Source organism: Pelodiscus sinensis, chromosome 14, assembly GCF_052426305.1.
Source record: "Pelodiscus sinensis isolate ZL-2025 chromosome 14, ASM5242630v1, whole genome shotgun sequence".
Classification (NCBI taxonomy): Eukaryota; Metazoa; Chordata; order Testudines; family Trionychidae; genus Pelodiscus; species Pelodiscus sinensis.
The window spans coordinates 47,701,763-47,720,734 of NC_143065.1; the positions used below are offsets into that span (position 1 = coordinate 47,701,763).

At 43.3% G+C, this 18,972-nt stretch overlaps 1 protein-coding gene across 2 annotated transcripts in view; it reads left to right on the forward strand.

Annotated features, from left to right (window-relative positions):
* The window catches only part of IQGAP1 (IQ motif containing GTPase activating protein 1), a 261,663-nt gene that overhangs the window by 77,663 nt on the left and 165,028 nt on the right, over window positions 1-18,972 (forward strand). For both annotated transcript variants that reach the window (XM_075916963.2, XM_075916961.2), the window contains exons 3-10: window positions 7,069-7,225; window positions 8,436-8,513; window positions 10,557-10,633; window positions 14,279-14,346; window positions 15,357-15,470; window positions 15,811-15,989; window positions 17,582-17,672; window positions 18,054-18,217. In XM_075916963.2, coding sequence (XP_075773078.1) covers window positions 7,069-7,225; window positions 8,436-8,513; window positions 10,557-10,633; window positions 14,279-14,346; window positions 15,357-15,470; window positions 15,811-15,989; window positions 17,582-17,672; window positions 18,054-18,217 — 928 coding nt within the window. The remainder of the gene's footprint in view (window positions 1-7,068; window positions 7,226-8,435; window positions 8,514-10,556; window positions 10,634-14,278; window positions 14,347-15,356; window positions 15,471-15,810; window positions 15,990-17,581; window positions 17,673-18,053; window positions 18,218-18,972) is intronic.

Here is an 18,972-nt window from a genome sequence, read left to right on the forward strand (position 1 = left end):
GCAGCCCCTGTGCAAGGGGGGGACCTCTCATGCACAGGGACTGCTGCCACGAAGCAGTGCCTGCCTATGGCCAGGTTGCCGTGGACGGGGGCTGCTTTGTGGCAGCAGTCCCTGTGTGTGGAGGGTCCCAACTTCCTGTTTCGCAGCAGTCGTTTTTTTCACAACAGTAGCCCACACTTGAAAGATTGTAACCAGGAACAGATGAAACAGCTGGACTTTTAGTTCCTGGAGCAAATGTTGGGTGACCTAGACTTACGCTGGACCTATTTTCATTTTAGATTTTTAGTTAAAATAGACTTCATCCATGATTTTTGATCCAATAAAAGATGCGTGGGAATTGCGAAGTACATATGGGATTTAGGGTGCAGCAAGTGGGACTCTGAGGTAGACATACAGAGACAGTGGCTTTGTGAGAAGGGTGTGATGTGCTATGGCTTGGAATGTACTCTGGAATGTATGGCATAAATGTACTGTGGAGAACAACCTGGACTCTTTTCTGTACTTGATTTCTAGGATGCTAGAATTTACCCCAGATCCTTTTTTATTGTATGAAGCTGGGAGACCACTCAGGCTGTTCAGCTCAGATGAAAACTTGGTGAACTGGTTTGCTTTTTACAGCTTCCATCTCAGACTGTTTCTTCCCCTCTCACCTTGTTCTTTGGGTTGGGCTTGTTTTCTTTTCCATCCAGGCATGCCATAAAGAGCCCTTTGTCTAGGGAGGTGAGGAGCCCAAGAATAGGATGAAGTGAGCCGGACAGCAGAAAAAGGCAGGTTACTATGCTCCTTAAGCAAAGGGCTGCAAAGCAGCTGCTCTTTGGGTAGATAGCTGGTGAGTTTTTTATATGCCCCTATGTGCGTACCTTGGAAAGTGAAACCCATTATCATTTTCTTGTCAGGTCCTGTAGAAAGCAGGTGATTGAGTTTATGGCATAAGAGTGCCCTGCAGTAATCATCCAGTTCCCTTTAGAAGTATAGCCCCGTTCAGATGTCAATTCAGTGAATCTCTGAGGCACATGTATCCTGTCTTGCTTTCTAGTTGCCTTTCTAACAACTGCCTTTTCCTTTCCTTTCCTTTCCTTTCCTTTCCTTTCCTTTCCTTTCCTTTCCTTTCCTTTCCTTTCCTTTCCTTTCCTTTCCTTTCCTTTCCTTTCATTACAGAGATCTGGAATTGTGTGCCTCTACTGCTATTGCCATGGCTTCCTTCCTTTGCAGGTTCTGTTAGACCATTTACAATCTGGGTTCAGTTTCTGCATACCTCTGAGATTACCCTTTGCTGAAGTTACCAATAATCTCGTACTGGCCAAATATCAAGGCCTCTGTTTCCACTTAAATTATTCTTGAGCTGTCTGCCCACCATGAGCGTTAGTGATCATGTTTACATTTTGAGATTTTCCCCTCCCAGTTTCTCCTGACTGTGATTCTTCACTTTGGCAGCGAAGGAGTAGATGACTTTTTGGTCTGCTGCGCCTCCTTCCCACTATCCAGCAATCTTTTCAAGTCTGTCCTCAGTCTTTTCTTCCCTATACACTTGTTATCAACTGATCTCTTCCACTCACATACCATAGCTCTGTTCTGATTATCTATAGGTCTATCTTGCTACTTGGGAGTTCTCCCTTGTCTTCAGATTTGACTCTCAGTTAGTCCCTTAAATCTTGGATGTCTCATCTTCAGCTCCAACTTAGCTTGGTGAAATTGAACTAATCTACTTTCCAAAGTTCTTCCCTTTCTTAATTCCTTTTGCTTATTTGTCCTTTTGTGTCCCTGTGGCTTTACAAACCTTTCTTTCTCCCTGCAGGTTTCTGTCAGCTTTATTAAGGACTTGTGCCTTTGATTATTTCTGCAAAGAAATGGACAGAAGAGGCCATTAAAATTCATTTCACCTCCTATGTAATGACCTGACAAGATTAGGGACACCCAGAGAAAGTGGTTGTGTCCCTGAGCATCTTGGTTAATAGCCATTGATAAATCTCACTGTTTACTTTTCTTTCCAGTGAGATGCTAAAATTCATTTATTTAAATAAACGTGTAACTGCTGAAAATGTGTCATGGGGTAAGTGGACAGGGACACAGAGGCAGCAGAGAGGGGCGGATGTGGCCGGCTGGTGCAGGTGGCTCTCCAGGAGCTAGTGCACCAAGGACTACGTGTACCAGGGGCCTGTGTATAATCGTGAAAGTTAACCAATTGAGCCCTGGCTCATTGCTTAGCCGTGTGCACAGTTACACTTTCACATTCTTACTTTCCAGATCATTTATGAACATGTTGAACGGCACTGATCCCAGTATGCATCCTTGGGGAACCCCCTCTGTTTATTTCTTTCCACTGTGAAAGCTGTCCATTTCTTGCTACCCTTCATTTCCTATCTTTTTTAACAGTTACTGATCCATGAGAGGACCTGTCTTCTTACCTATGACAGTTTACTCTGGTTAAGAGCCTTTGGTGGGGGGGTCAAAGACTTTCTGTAAATCAAAACAACACTGAATGTTAACAAGTAGTCCTTAAATTGAGCTTATGTATTGAGTAAAACATGTTATAGAGCTAGGGTTGTAGAGGATTCTGCATCACTCACAATTTTTAAATCAAGATGGATCTTTTTCTAAAAGTTATGCTCTAGAATTATTTTTTGGAAATTCTATGGTCTGTATTATATAGGAGGTCACAATAGATGACATCTCTTTTGGCTGTGGAATCTAATTCTTCATTTAATAGTGTCCCAATGTGTGCTGCAAGTCAGGATGTGTGCTCACCTGTGTACTCTGGATTGGAAATTTTCATCAGCAATATCTGCAGGTCTCTGGGTGCCCCATAATGGACACCCTCGTATTCTGTTGTGAGGGCATATAGAGGGCAGATGTGCTGCAACTCAAATTGTCTCTCAACTATCTGTGGCTCGTAATGTTCATTAGCCAGCTTTGTGGCTTGCTACGCACATCCTCAACATATTTCTTTATTTTCTCAGAATTTTTTTATTTTTAGTGCAGTTTTTAACTCCTCCCCCCCTCTTTATGTTCCCAATTTAGTTCTTTGTTTTTACAGGCCACAGCCTTGAGTGGGGGTTACGCCTAAGACCCCAGGCTTCAAACCATGCTGATCTGCCATAGGTCTTCTTCATGCTGCCTTCATTGCCCCTGAGAGTCTCAGATCTCCATCAGATGTAAGATCTGCACAGCATTAAACGCAGCTCTAATTAAAGTCGTGGACTTTAAGGCCAGAAGTGACCTTCATGATTATCCAGTCTGACATCCTGTACATTGCAGGCCACAGAACCTCACCTACCTAGATATAGACATATAACCTTTGGCTGGATCATTGAGGTCCTCATCTCTTGATTTAAAGACTTGAAGTTACAGAGAATCTACCATTTACTCTGCTTCATACCAAGAAGTGATTTGTGTCCCATGGTGGGGGGGAAAGGTGAAACCCCCCCTCCTACCACAGGGTTTCTGCTAATATGATCTGAGGGAAAATTCCTTCCTAACCCCAAATATGTTGATCATGTGGGCAAAGCCCAGCAGCCAGACACCTTGGAAAGAATTCTTAGTAATAACTTAGTTCTTCCCGTCTAGTGCCTTGAAGCTAGGAATTAGGTATATTAACTAAGAGTGTTAGAATGGCCAGACTGGATTAAACCAAAGGTCCATCTAGCCCAGTATCCTGTTTTCCAAAAGTGGCCAATTGCAGGTACCCCAGAAGGAATGAACAGAACAGGGAATCCTGAAATGATCCATCCCCTGTCACCCATACCCACCTTCAGACAAACAGAGGAGACTGACACCATTCCTACCCATCCTGGCTAATAGCCATTGATGGATGCAACTTCCATGAATTTATCTAGTGCTTTTTTGAACCATAACAAAGTCCTGGCAAGGAGTTACACAGGTGGTCTGTCATGTGAAGAAATATTTTTTGTTTGTTTTAAACCTGATACCTATTAATTTCATTTGGGGACCCCTAGTTCGTGTGTTATGGAACAAGTAAATAAGTTTCCCTTATTTATTTCTCCACACCACTCATGATTTTATAGACCTCTCTCATATCCCTCCTTAATCTCCTTTTTTCTCAGTTGAAAAGTCTCAATCTTTTAAATCTCTCCTCAAAATGCAACTGTTCCATAACCCTAATCATTTTTGTTGCCCTTTCCTGGACTTTTTCCAATGCCAAGATTTTGAGTTTTGAGTGAGTCATAGACCATAGTGAGCAACCACATTTTACCATCCACTTTGTAAAGTTAATGAGCTCAGTCTGATTTTTTTTTTTGCCTCAACTACACCCTTTAGAAGGCTGTTTTAGAATTGCACTCCTCCAAAGGTTAGAAACCATCTTAATTCAAGACTGACTGAATGTTAGTTTATATCCCTTTGTTCTTCTGGCATCATCACCCCTTAATGGAAATAACTCCTCTGCCTCTTTCTGATCCCTCTGCTGTATTTAAAGAGTGCAATAATATCTCTTCTTGGCCTTTGTTCTTTTAGACTCAGGAAGCCAAGTTCCTTAATTTTTTTCTTGAAAGGCAGATTCCCCATTCTTCTGATCACTATAGGAGCTCTTCCTGCACTTGTTCCTATTTGAATTATTTTTTCTTAAACAATGTAGACCAGAATTTCACAGGGTATCCTTAGAAGAGTCTTGTATAATGGTCATAACATTTTCCTGTGTCTACTGGGAATACCACAGCTAATTCACCCTAGGATTGCATTAGCTTATTTTGTTTGTGCCATATTGGCAGTTCATAATTGTTCTGTGACAGACCAGTACACTGAGGTCTTTGAGCTTAATTGCTTCTAGTTGATAAATTACCAGTTTATAGCAAAAAATTGTTATTAATCCTTAAATGCATGGCCTAATTCTTTGTACTAATAAACGTAATTCAATTTCTGTTATTCCAGTTTTCAAGGTTGTACAATTCTTCTATTATATTTGATATTTGAATGGTTCTCTGTTTTGGCAGTTAGGGATGTGAAAGGCTAACTGGTAAGAATCACTCTTAATGATGATGCTTAATGGTTCTGATTAACTGATGGGGGGTTGGAGCAGCTCCCCATCTGCCACTGGCAGGGGACTGCTCCAGCCCTATGGCGCACTCGGGCACATTGCAGGCAAGGCCAAGCTGGAGCAGCATCTATCTTCAGTGGGGGGTGGAGAGGTGGGGCTGCAGACAGGGGCTGCTCCAGTTGCTCTGGAGTGGTGCCCCTGCCTGCCCCACTCATCTTCATGAGAGGAGAATATATTTATTTTTTTAACCTGGACAGGTGGCTCCTGAATTTGGTTATTTTTTGAAGTTCGGACAACAACCAGCAGGGTTATATCTCTGTTCCACTCATTGGGTCTCTGCCTCAGTACAGAAAACCTCTACTCTCTCTCTCACCCATTTAATAGACTTCATCAGCTCCACTTGAGAACATATCTACCCAGGGACAGATTTGACACCATATCCAGCCTCACCTCTGCAATATAACAGCCAGAAAATCACAGCAAGAGCATGTCTACAACTTCTGGGCCATATGGCAGCCTGAACATTTGTGAAATGTTGCACATATTGTAATGATCACTGCTCAGTCTTTTAAATGAGAGAAACAGATTGAGCACTTTAAGTTTTTCTCTGTACGGTATTTTCTCTGGCCCTTGAATAATTTTTTGGATTCTTTTCTGCACACTCTCCAGGTTTTTCAAAGTCCTTTCTATAAGCGTGGACTAGCACTAACAGAAGGCAGTATTCTAATATCAATCTCACCAATAGATTATATGGAGATAAAAGTAACATCCATATTATTTTCTGTAAAATGCAATCAAGGATTGCATTAAGCCCTTTTTTATAAAACATCATTGGGAATTCATGCTCTGAACCCAGTCCACTGATCCCTAAATCCTTTTCAGAGTCACTGCTTTCCTAGGTACAATGCTGTATTTGATAGGTATGGCCTGTGTTCTTTATTGCAATACCAGATCTGATTTTTAAGATCTGGATCTTGATCTTCTATGCCCTAAATATCTTGAAAGTCACCTCTGTTTCAGCATGATCGTACCAAGGTAGATATTTCCCTCAGGAATGCTAAAGGAGCTAAGTTGATAGAGACACATGCTGCAGAGAAAGGCATTTGCTCTTTTAGAAGATGGAGGGGAATATGTGGAAATCCCTTCCACAAATATTAGAATGTTCAAAGATTTTACTTCTTTCAGAAGAAACCGTAAATCCCATGTGTATACATTAGGTTTTCCATGACAATTTTCCTGATGGGATAAAACCAGACTTATTTTCTCAGTGGGCGCACGAGCCATTCAGATTATTTGCTCCCCTGTAATCTTTGTTGCTTTCAAGTACTACAGTAACAGACATTAACTTAGATAGGAAGAAAAGAGATAAGCTTATTGAAAGCTGTGATACTGCCTAAGGATGCAGAAATCTCTAGTAAGGAAATGTGATTACAGTAGCAGCTAATATTCTGGTCTTCACTTTAAGTTAGTCTGAAATACAAAACAGGATTGGAGAAAATATAGGCAAGAGAAGCAAACCTGACCCCAAAATTCTGAGGCATCAGCTATGAGACTACACCAACAGGACTTGACTCAATGTGATGGAGCCACCAATGTCTGCTGTGGGATTAAGTGATATTGAATATAGTGGAGCTCCGCAAAGAGAGATGTAACAGTTGAGCCTTTTCTCATGAGGGTGATTCAAACTAGAGGTAATTGCTGGCTAATATATCTAGGCAAGTGTCAAGTACACAGTGACTGAAAAGAAAAGAAATTAATGGGTAAGAAGATGTTTGTTTAAAAAAATATGTTTATGAAACTTTCAAAGACATTTGGGTTCAGTATTTCTGTTCATTTTGTCATCTGAAGTAACTTTAGTGTGGGTAGCCTAAAAGCTGAAAGGGCAAGACTTCGAATCTGAGGCCAGGTAGCAGCATCTTATGGTATAAAGTGTATTATAACACTGTGCACACCATTGCCTAATACAGAACACATACAATGGGAAAAGATGTGGTAGCATCAGTGCTGAACTTGGCCAGAAATGGAAGAAATCAGAAAAGTTCTCACATGACCCACTCTGGTTCTTTTCACATTTTCAGATGGATGGAGGCTTGCCTTAATGAGGATCTACCTCCCACAACAGAGCTGGAGGAGGGACTGAGGAATGGAGTCTTTCTAGCCAAACTGGGAAACTTTTTCTCTCCTAAGGTGGTGTCTCTGAAGAAAATCTATGACCGGGAACAAACCAGATATAAGGTGAGCTCTTTCTGTTCTGGGAACAAGGATGGCCAGAGAGGTCTAAAGAAAGAGATTTCTGAATGTATAGGTGTAAAGAGGGGTAGGGACCCAGTGGCCCGTGCTCTGGATCTGGCCGGCTGTTTCAGTTCACCCAGCCTGTGGATAGTCTCTACTGCAGGCTAGAAACCCAAAGTTTCAGTGCCTACCTGTGGGGCTAGAGCTATGAGTGCTGGCTTGCTGCCATTTCCCTGCAGCCCTGAGGCAAAGGGGTGATCAGAGAAGCTCTGGGTGTTGCCCCCACCCCCTAGTTTTTATTAGCCAGAAATTCAGCTCTGCAAAATGTGCAGAGCTTCCTGGCTCTTCCCGTCTAAGGGCCATGGTGGTCGTTTCCGAGAGTAGCCTGTAGCTAGGGCAGGCAGGGAGCCTGCCTTCGCCCCCCTGTGATGCTAACTGGAAGCAGCCTGAGGTGTAAGCATTGCATGGCTGGAGCCTGTACACTGAAGCTGTACTGCACTTCAACCTCCTCCCCCAGATCAGAATCTCCTTCTGCACTCTTAACTCCCTCCCAAACCTGCTCCCCACCCATATCCCAACCCTGAGTCCTTTCCTCATCCAAACTCCCTTGTGGAGCCTGCACCCCAACCCCTTGTCCTATCCCGGCCCTATCCCAGTGCCTGCACCCCCTGCTGGAACGTGCTTGCCAGTCTCCAGCCCTGACCCCAGTCCCACAACTTGACCCCCTTTCTGGTCCTATCTTAGAGCCTAGGGAAAGCCTGGAGCCTCTGCTCCCACCCCTTGTGGGGCTGTGTATGGCCCCTGATTGCTCTCCCCCACTTCCCTCTCCCATGGATCAATGGCCCCAATAGAAAAAAGGTTCCTCACCTCTGTTGTATAGGAGCTGTCAGTGAATGAGTGAGTAATAGATTGGGGCAGTTTTAAAGTGAAAAAATTTAACTCTTCCTGAACTGTAGATAGTGGATGAAGGAAGATCTTTTAGTTTTGTCTGAGTTTCTGTGCATGTGAAAGTCTGAGAGAGCTGGCTTTTTGTAAGCCTTAAATATAGCTGGCTGTAGAAAGCTTTCATCATCATACCTAAGACCTCAGATCTTTGGAAGTGTTTAGATGATGTAAGTAACACTTATCAGATACAAGTCTTAGCAAAGTTCCCTAGTACTCACTGTGGCTATGATGATTCATGTACTTTTTCCACCCTCCCACTTTCTTTCAGGCAACTGGGCTTCATTTTCGGCATACAGATAATGTTATTCAGTGGTTGAATGCCATGTCTGAGATTGGCCTCCCCAAGGTAATTGCTGCACTGAAAAGCCTGGCTTTGAATGTTGTGGGATGAATTTGCCAAAACAGATGATTCAGCAAACTTTGGTTACCTAACCCATAGTTTCCTAGACTTGGTCCTCCTTAGAAACGTCATCCTGAAGTTTGTTGAAATACTCTATTCCCATCTCTGTCTATATGAGTGGGAGGCAGAGTGAATTACTCCTTCTGTATCATATGCTTAGCGCTCATTTTGGGTGAGATCTGCAGTACAGAATTTAATTTTTCATTCTGTTGAACAGAATGCCTGAGCTACAGTTTAGTCGTGGAAATTTTTAGGAATCGTAGGAAAATCATGGATAAAAGAAGCAACAGTTGTTGGAACGGGTGAATTTTTCCATTTTTTTTGTGGGGAAGTGGTGGATTCTTTGTCTCTTGAAGTCTTGAAATCAAGTCTTCAGGAAAGATGCTTTAGGTAAATATAAATTATTTGCCTCTGTACAGGAGTGACTGGCTGAAATTCTGTGACGTGTCTTATATAAATGGTCAGACTAAATGATTACAATAATCCCTTCTGTCCTTAAAATCAGAATATCTATGAAAAAATACAGAAAGTCAAACCATGAACATTGGTTTATTCCCAAAACAACTTTTCCTCTCACTTTTGTTACATGTTACAAGAACAGACTATGTGCTTAGTCACACAAGGGTCACTATTCTACACCCTTACCTGCGGTCTGGTCTGCATTAAGAAAAAAACCTTGGAAATGTTAATTTTAAGATTTTGTCAAACATTTCCTTCCAGCATTCTCCTGCCTTTACAACTGTCCAATGCTGAACTCCTAGTGACTTACAGGAGCAGATTGGGCAGCAGGAAGCATAGGAATGGGCTCGGGGGAGAGATGGTGCTCTGGAGGATGTTGGATGAGGAGAGAAGGAATGTGGAACTTGAAGGGACCTTAAGAGAATATCGACCTAATGTAGCTAAGTTTGCCCCCTTCTGCTCATCCGGTTCAAACAAAATCCTCTTCCCCAGTCCTTCGTGTAAATATCCCTATAATCTCTTGACTCTCTCAGCATCTCCAACCCAATTCCCCTGGAATACCACACAGTATGTCTGTGGGGAGCGGGTGCGGGATGGTCATGTAGATGGTGCATGGGGCCAGCAGGAATGTGGGTCCAACAGTATGGGTGCATGTACACTGCAGAACTTAACTCAAAATAAGCTATGTAAATTGAGCTACATCAATTGCATAACTTATTTCGAAATAGCTTATTTTGAAATCAGTGCCATGCAGAGGCTCCCTATTTCAAAATGGAACACTCTCCCTCTAACTTCCCTTACTTCTCAGACAATGAGGGTTACAGGAGTCAGAGTAAGAAGTCCTCCAGCTTGATGCTGTTTAGACTCAGACTAAGTGATTTTGAAATACAGGTAGTCCCCGAGTTACGCGGATCCGACTTATATCCGACTTACATACAAATTCAACTTAAGAACAAACCTATAGTCCAAATCTTGTACGTAACCTGGGGACTGCCTGTAGTGCTGCAGTGTAGATGCACTTAGTCTGCGACTAAACAGCATCAAGCTGGAGGTCTTCTTACTCCGACTCCTGTAGCCCTCGTTGTCCGAGGAGTAAGGGAAGTCAGAGGGAGAGTGTTCCATTTTGAAATAAGGAGCCTCTACATGGCACTTATTTCAAAATAGTGCACGCTCCCTCCGACTTCCCTTACTTCTCATACAGTGAGGGTTACAGGAGTCGAGTAAGAAATCCTCCAGCTTGACAGTGTTTTGACACTATTTCGTAGACTCATAGAACACTAGAACTGGAAGGGACCTTGAGAGGTCATTGAGTCCAGTTCCCTGCCCTCATGGCAGGGCCAAGCACCGTCTAGAGACCATCCCTGACAGGTGTGTGTCTAACCTGCTATTAAATATCTCCAGAGATGGAGATTTCACAACCTCCCTGTGCCACAACTATCTGGAGCAGTTTTAGGGTTGTTAAATTCCTTTCTACTTGGCTGGCTAGTGTGTGAGGTATTATTCTGATAGTTAACTTTGTTTTATATTCAGATTTTCTACCCAGAAACTACTGACATCTATGATCGGAAGAACATGCCACGCTGCATCTATTGTATCCATGCTCTCAGGTAACACATGTTAGGCAGGAATTTGAATTGCGAGTGAAGGAAGGCTGCCTAGAAATCCCAAGTCTGCAAGAATGTACATGAATTCGGATTTGGAATGGTGGGGATGAATGTACTGTAGGCTTAAAGTAAAGTCTTCAGCCTCCAGAAGCGGCGTCTCTGAAATGCATTGATATTTTCCGTTCTAAGCACTATGCATGTTTGAGACAGTGAGATCACCAACCAGTAGTGGCCATGTGTACATTTTGAGATTCCCACGCCTTAGGCATGGGATTTGTACAGCTGTGAATCGCCCACCGTGGGGATTGTGTGTGTATGTGCATATTTGTGAATGCACAGTATCAGGAGGCAAGCAGTGTAGTGAGAGCTTTTTAAAAGTGTGTGCAGTATAATGTCTCCTACCCTATGGAAGCATGCAAATCCATGGATATCCACGGCTCATTTTTGCAGATAGGGGTGCGGAGACAAAGGTTGTATCTAGAACTGCTTTATATCTGCAGGTATCCATATCTGTGGATGTGGACACGGATATCCAGAGCTTATTTTTGGATATGGATGGGATACGGATAAAAGATTTGTATCCACGCAGGGCTCTACATGTATAGTGGTTTCCACTTAATAAGAACCTGGATACAAACAACTTACAGTTAATAGTAATATTTTGTTGGGAATCAATCTCATCCCATTGACTTCAATATTAATGGGATCTGGATATTGACAACAGCATGCTGCTTATTCACAACATCTTTTTGAAGGCTCTGGCTGCAGTCCCAGAAGGAAGCACTGGAATGTGCTGAGCACCCTGGCAGGCGGGTCTGTTGGGGCTGCAGCTAGAGAAGATCGTGTGAGGGCCTCCCTTTCCTGTCTGCAGCCTTGCAAACCTGCCTGCGACTAGTATTTAGGATGTTTCTGTGATTCTTTCTAGGATTACAGCCATGGAAGAAGCCTGCCTGCACTCAGACTGCACAGGAGGTGGGGGGCTGGGAGAGAAGAGGAGGTTGTCGTCAAAGCCATAGCAGAGAGTGGGGAAGAGGTAGCAGCCTGATAAACCTGCCTGTGCACAGGAGGGACGAGGCTGTGGGCAGGGAGGAGAAGAAAGGCTGTTGGCAGAGCAGTAGCTGAGATGACAGGCATCTGAGATGCTGGACCTGCATGGTACCTCTCCCTGTGCTCCTTTGGCCTGTGCCTGCTGGGAGACTCCATATAGGGAAGGAATTGTTGCTATGTATGGACAGTGCAGGGAAAGGTCCCATGCAGCTCAGTGGGCCCCCCCAAAATCCCCACCAGTTCAGACATTGGCACTAATGATAACTTGGCATGCTGATGAAATCTCACTGAATTGGACACTAATCTCAGGAAGGGTATGAATGTACCATGGGTGTTCAGAAGTCTGAATATGCACATGCCCTACTCCTATCTCATATGGGGAATGATTACTTTTATAATGGTTCTATATTTTCACTTTCGTGTTCATTGTATGAATCTTTATCTAGAGCTGCAGTGTGAGAGGCATAAAGGGAAGTGTCAGCACTGTAATTTTCACCTGATAATAAATAATGAACTTCAGCTTGTGTCTTGGGAGAAAATAGGTTCAAGCTTGTCTGTTTAGCTAGAACAGGTAAAGAGAGTAAGTTGAAGCCGGCCTTTGTCTGCAGCATGTTTATTTTTAGGATAAATCAAGGAGGCTTGGGGGGGTGGGGCATTTTGAAAAGCCACGTCATGCTTTAAAACCCTTTCAGAGGCTCAGAAGGATAATGTCTCACCTCTTGCGGTAACTAAAGAGATCCACTTGGCTGTGTTAGTTATTTCTGACTTTGCCTCTGTAGTGTGTGTTGAAATGGAAGGTTTTGCTCCAGAGAGAGATAATTTCATTACAGTGACTTAGTTTTTCCTGATTAACCAGTTTGGATGCAGGTTTCCAATCTGATTGGGGAAGAATATTTAGTGGGCTTCATGTGAAGAACACTTCTTACGATGTTTCTGTAAAAGAGCACTAAACCATATCAATTTGGGTCACCATCTTAGTACACTCAGTTACGGTCCTTAAGTCACCTCCACGAAAGCTGCTAGAAGTGGGCCTCACCCTCTTTGACTGAATTAACCTTGTTATCTTTAGCCTTATTCTGGCCTGCATATTTAAACCTGCCTCTGGAAATTTCCGCTACATGCATCTGACGAAGTGGGTCTTTGCCCACAAAAGCTTATGCTCCAATACATCTGTTTATAAGGTGCCACAGGACTCCTTGTTGCCAGTCCTCAAGAAGAAGCTTATTCTTTTGTTTTCTGATCCTTTGGAAGGAAGCATTCAGATAGTTAACATCCCTACCTGGAACCTCTATTGAGGTTCAGATATTTTTAATCTATCCGGTATTTGGGTAAACATGCTTGAAGTTTTAGCAGTTACATGTTTATACACACTTGGGGGGGTGGGGCAGGCAGAAGCCGATGCTTCAGGGGAGCTGGCTCCCGACTGCCCTTCCTCTCCTATGGAGGCAGCAAGTGGGGGGGGCAGGAGGTTCAGCCAGCATGTGCATTTCAGTTCCTGCCTCCTACCCCTTGCTGCCTCTGAGTCAGCAAAGGTGGGGGAGGGAGTGCATGTAGGCAATAGGATTATCTGGTAACGCGAGCCAAGGCTTATCAGTTAATTGTGTAATCAACATTAAGACATCCCTAATTTAAGGCTGTTCTAAAATCGTATTATTTGTAGAAGTGAATCTGCTTTCAACTCAGATCTCAACATGCATAGAACTTGCCAGGAACACTCAGCATCGTGTGATGTCCAAGTATAGAACTGTGTAGTCTATGCTCCTTTGACCAGTATGAAAGGGGTGTGGGTTAATGAGGCTCCTTCTCACTGGCAGCTTAAGAGTAGCTTTTGCAGTTATTCTTAATAGCTGGGTTCAGCGGACATATGTCCACATCTCCTTGTCAGTCTGCTCCTCTTTGCCAGTGATATGTAAATCAGAATCCAGATATTCAGAACGACCTAGGTTTTGCTGAAATGTAAATAGTGGGCAGCATATGGGTCTCCAAGAGGAAGAATTTGTCTACACAAGGAAACTCAGGAAAGTTAATCTGAATTAACCAAAAGTGAATTAAAAAATGAATACGTTAAATTTCATTAAACTCTGATGTTAACACTTGTATTCAGAATTAACATGGCCTAAATTCAATTTAGCTTTCTTTACTTTCCCAATACCAACTTACCTTGTTCCATAAAAAATATGCAAGCCTCCTTTACCACCCTAAGGTAGCTGCAGGGTGTGTTTACACTTATAGAGTTAGGCTGGCTCTGTACTGGTAACCAGTAGAATAAAGCAAATCTTTGGTAAGAAGTTACCCACATGTGCAACCAGATGTCTGCTGATGAAAAGGGAACTTTTAAAGAGCTCTTATGCTATATGGATCTTCTTTTTAGGTGAGGGGGGGTCTACTGTTTTTTTTTCATGGTAACTTGCCTCTATACACAGATGTTTCACTGGGAGAATCAATCACCATCAGAATTGAAAAGGCAGGTTTTGACCATCTAGAATTCTTTTCACTTAGTTGGATGTTTCCTGCATCTAAATCTCCCTTAATGTACTTGTATGTGTGGTAAAGGCCACAAGGCGTGATTAGTGCTAATTATTCCCACATTTTGTTTCCTAGTCTGTACCTGTTTAAACTGGGACTGGCCCCTCAGATTCAAGATTTATATGGGAAGGTGGACTTCACAGGTATGGAGATTTCTTGCTTCTCTGAAATTTAAATGTATATGAAATTGTATGTCCTGTTTACTCACTCCAGTAGATGCTTTACGGAATGGATGAAGAGGGATTAATGCCCAACTCAGCCGAAGCCTTCATTTCATTTATGTTTAGTATCATAGATTCATAGAGCTGGAAGAGACCTTAGGAGGTCATCAAGTCCAGCCCCCTGCTCTAGGCAGGACCAATCCCAACTAAATCAACCCGGCCAGGGCTTTGTCAAGCCGAGACTTAAACACCTCTAGGGATGGAGACTCCACTATTCCCGTAGGGAACCCATCGCAGTGCTTCCCCACTCTCCTAGTGAAATAGTTTTTCCTAATATCCAACCTGGACCTCTCCCACTGCAATTTGAGACCATTGCTCCTCGTTCTGCCATCTGTCACTACTGAGAACAGCCTCTCTCCGTCCTCTTTGGAACCTCCCCTCAGGAAGCTGAAGGCTGCTATCAAATCCCCCTGCCCTCTTCGCTTCTGCAAACTAAACAGAAGCTTACAAAATGTTGATGGATTCCTACGATACTAGCTGGGGAAGGAGACTCCAGAACTTTGGGAGGAAGTTTTATTCTTAATTCTTTAGTAACTGACTCTTAACATTAGTATGTCTCCATTGTCTCTCCCTTCCCTTCCCTTGGTTTTAGACTCTCTCCTTCCAGAGCAGCAGCTGCAGAAGAAAGCAAGCTTTGTAGGATAGTGTATGTATTTTCCATGCCCTGTTGGCTTCAAACCACACAAGGATCATGTAATCTGTTTCAAACTTTTGTCACTAGGCGCATGGAACTACAAACAGTCTTGTGTAAGCCCCTTCAGTTTGGGCAACTGGAACAAATATAGGAGAGTTTTGTCTCTTCTCAGGCTGCATGCATAAAATATTTTGAGATGGCATTTGCAGTCTTTTGTAGCTGTCCTAATTTTTGTGTAGCAATAGCTGATTTTAGGTCTGATTCTGCCTATATTGCACCTTTTTTCTTTGTATTTCAGAGGAGGAGATCAACAATATGAGGAGTGAGCTGGAAAAGTATGGAATTCAGATGCCTGCCTTCAGCAAGATTGGAGGAATTTTAGCTAATGAACTTTCTGTGGATGAAGCAGCATGTAAGGGGAATGGATTTTCATCCTCCGTGACCGTTTAAATTGCCAGATTGGATAGAAAAGTACATGTTTAAGTGCTGGCAGTAATATTCCCTATTATTTACATCAACATAGGTGGTCTTATGGCCAAGGCATTTTTTTTTGTTTGAAAATCTGTATTTGATTTGGTCAAAATCAAACTGATATCAGGGAATAAGATACCGCCTTGGTCAAAAATAGAACCTTACTTGCAATTTGTATACTGATAATTGCAGAAATGCCAAAGCTAGAGCAGTTTTTAATTTATTGCAAGAAAGGGCAGCTGTCTTTGCAGTAAATTAGGAATCTATGCTTTGCTTTTCAGTGCATGCTGCTGTTATTGCCATTAATGAAGCAATTGACCATCAAGTTCCAGCTGACACCCTTATGGCAATGAAGAACCCCAATGCCATGTTGGTGAATCTTGAGGAACCGCTGGCATCAATATATCAGGACACATTGTACCAAGCAAAGAAGGACAAGATGGAGAATGCCAAAAACAGAGTAAGAGAACAGTACTCCTTTGTAACTACGAATTCATGTTCATTGTTTCGAGTTCACTATGCCACCAGAGGAATCTAGTGAAAATATGGTGTTAAGTATTTTACATGAGGAGTTAGTTCAGATTTGTCCTTAGTGAAATTCTATTGTCCTCAGGGGTAAATGTGATATATTACAAGATGGAAGAAAACAGAGTTCTACAAGAATCCCTTACACATAGATTCCCAAGGAATATGCATGGTGGAAGAACAGAGGAGAGGTCTTATTCTAGACATCAGTAAAAGCCTGTCCTTTTTTTATATAGAATTTTTGAGTCTCTGATATAGATATTTAATAAAAACAACTCTTCTACAAAGTTTGAACTAGTTCTAGAATTTCACCTAGATTAGAGTTGCTTAGTGAATTTTGTCTTCCAAGTCTACTTAGCCAGTAAGTAATTCTATTTTATGGAGGCCGATATTTACAAGCACTATACATCCAAGTCTAAACGCCATGGTCCCAAAAGTACTGTGCAAGTGAATCTGTTCACAGAATTCTACCCAAACTATTTGTCACTTTCTGGCTGCAGCAGTGGGACGCCAGTTAGCAGTACTTAGATGTATGGCCTGCTCTGGACTATTATATCCATTTATTTCATATGGAACATTTCCAGTTTGAGAATCTATATGTGTCTCCCTCAGTGGATCTACTGCATCTTTTATACTAAAATTGCTTTTAAAATCATCCTGTGTGTGTGTGTGTGTGTGTGTGTGTGTGTGTGTGTGTGTGTGTGTGTGTGTGCGCGCGCGCGCGCACACACCTAGAGATACTCACCTCTAGGACTCCCTTTTATGTGTGTGTGTAATTATTACTTATCTGTTGTGCAGTGGGTTAGAGCTTTGTTGCTGTGTGCATTAGTTATGTTTACTGCCCTTTCTTCTGGAGGGCAGTTAGAGGCCTCTAATCCAGGGCTCAGCAACCTTTTCAAACCAAAGAGCCAAACTACATCAAAATTCAGAACAAGTGGTCAACAAAGAGCCGTATAAGAATGCCCATTTGCATGACTGAAAATATTGACGTAATGATTAATAACAGCATAAATGAAAACATTGTACATACAGACTTTATTTAATGGGACTTATGCTGCTGCATCCTTTCACACATTTCTTTGAAGTTTACATCACAACTGGTCAAATCCAGTTTCATGCACGCATTCAGGCTGCCTTCTGTCAATCTTATGGCAGGGAGCTGGGGATATAGGGCTTCAGGAGTCTGGGTTGGGGTATACGAGAGGCTCAGGACATGGAATTTGAGTGCATGATGGACTCAGGGCACAAGGTTGGAGTGTGGGAGAGGGTGCAGGAGTGTTATGGCAGGGGGACTGAGGATGTGGGGGTGCAGGAGTCTGGGAATGTGGGGTTGCATGAGTTTGGAGATATGAGGGTCTCAGGGCAGCACTGGCTCCCTGCAGCATGGAGAGCAATGCGGGGCTGAGTTGGGGCTCCAGAAGAGCCATATCTGGTTCCTTAGAGAGCCATAGAGTGCCAATCCCTGCTCTAAACAAAGCACTGCAAAATCTGGTCTAGTGATGCATTATTGGTTTGTTTCATTGTCAGACTGCTTCTGAGAACTCAGCGAGAGAAAGGGATGTGTACGAAGAGCTGCTGACTCAAGCTGAGATTCAGGGCAATGTCAACAAAGTCAACAGTAAGTTTCCCACTGAACTAGGCCTGGATGAAGAACATTCTGAATGGCTCCTTGACTTCCTGTTCTACGGCCGCACTTTGAACGGAGTAGTATTGCTCTCTATTTTGAATTCATCCTGCCCCTTGTCCCTCCCCAGGCTCCTTAAACGAGGGAAGGATCCCCGTGTGTAACTCTGTGCTCTTAGTATTACATACCATTTTAGTCTCTTTGCCTCTTAAAAGCCCTCCTGAGCCTGATTTTGGAGCCTGACTTAGAGACTTCTAGGCCTAAACCATCAGTCGATAGTGTTCAGGAAGAAACGCCTTCTCGGCCTGCGTTATAGAGGCCTGATGATTGCTACATTTAGCTCTTGACCCTTACTTTACCTTACTTTCTCCCTAGCACATTCAGCCCTATCAAAGATAGATCTGGCTTTGGAACAGGGAGATGCATTAGTATTATTTGAAGTTTTGACATCACCAGCCCTGGGGCTCCGAGGAGTACAGCGAGAAAATCGTGACTGGTATCTCAAACAGCTTCTGAGTGACAGGCAACAGAAACAGGAGGTATGGAAAAGCATATGTAATCATTGTGCAAGTATTTAGAATACCAAAAAGAATCATATATTAATGATTTGGGGATCATGAAACCCCCATACATGAGTTAAAGGTACTTTGGAAAACATTTCTTTGTTTTTCAGTGTTGCAAAAGTAAACTTATTATTCCAATAGCATAATACGTATGCAAGAGACACTGTGATTATGTACATAAATAGAATACTTAATGGTATAGTATCAACAGCTTTGTCAATGTGAGTTTGAAATGGCAGCATTATTCCTGGATGGTAAATGTCACAACTTAAAGACTTAAGTTGTGACATTTACCATCCAGGAATAATGCTGCCATTTCAAACTCACATTGACAAAGCTGTTGAGGAGGGGCATATTCTACCCAATAGACAGGCTCTCCGCCCCTCATGTTCAGTGCGGGGCAGGCCAGACCCGTCACAGTATGGAAAAGCAGTTCCTAGTCTGGAACTGTTTGCCTGCTGGACACCAGAGGGCGGGGACATTCGTGCACCCGAGGGCGGGGCCACGCATATGCCACACCCCCAGGAGCCACGTGCCTGGGGCCAGCAACCCCTTCGCTGCGTGGCCATGGGTGGGGCCACCCATTCGCCGCAAGCCTGGGGCCGGCACCCTCCAGGCCTCACGCCCAGAGCCAGCACCCCTCACAGCTGCACGCCTGGGGGTGGGGAGGCCAATTCGCCGCGCACCCAGGGCCGGCACCCCCCATAGCCGTGCTCCCGGGGCCTGCACCG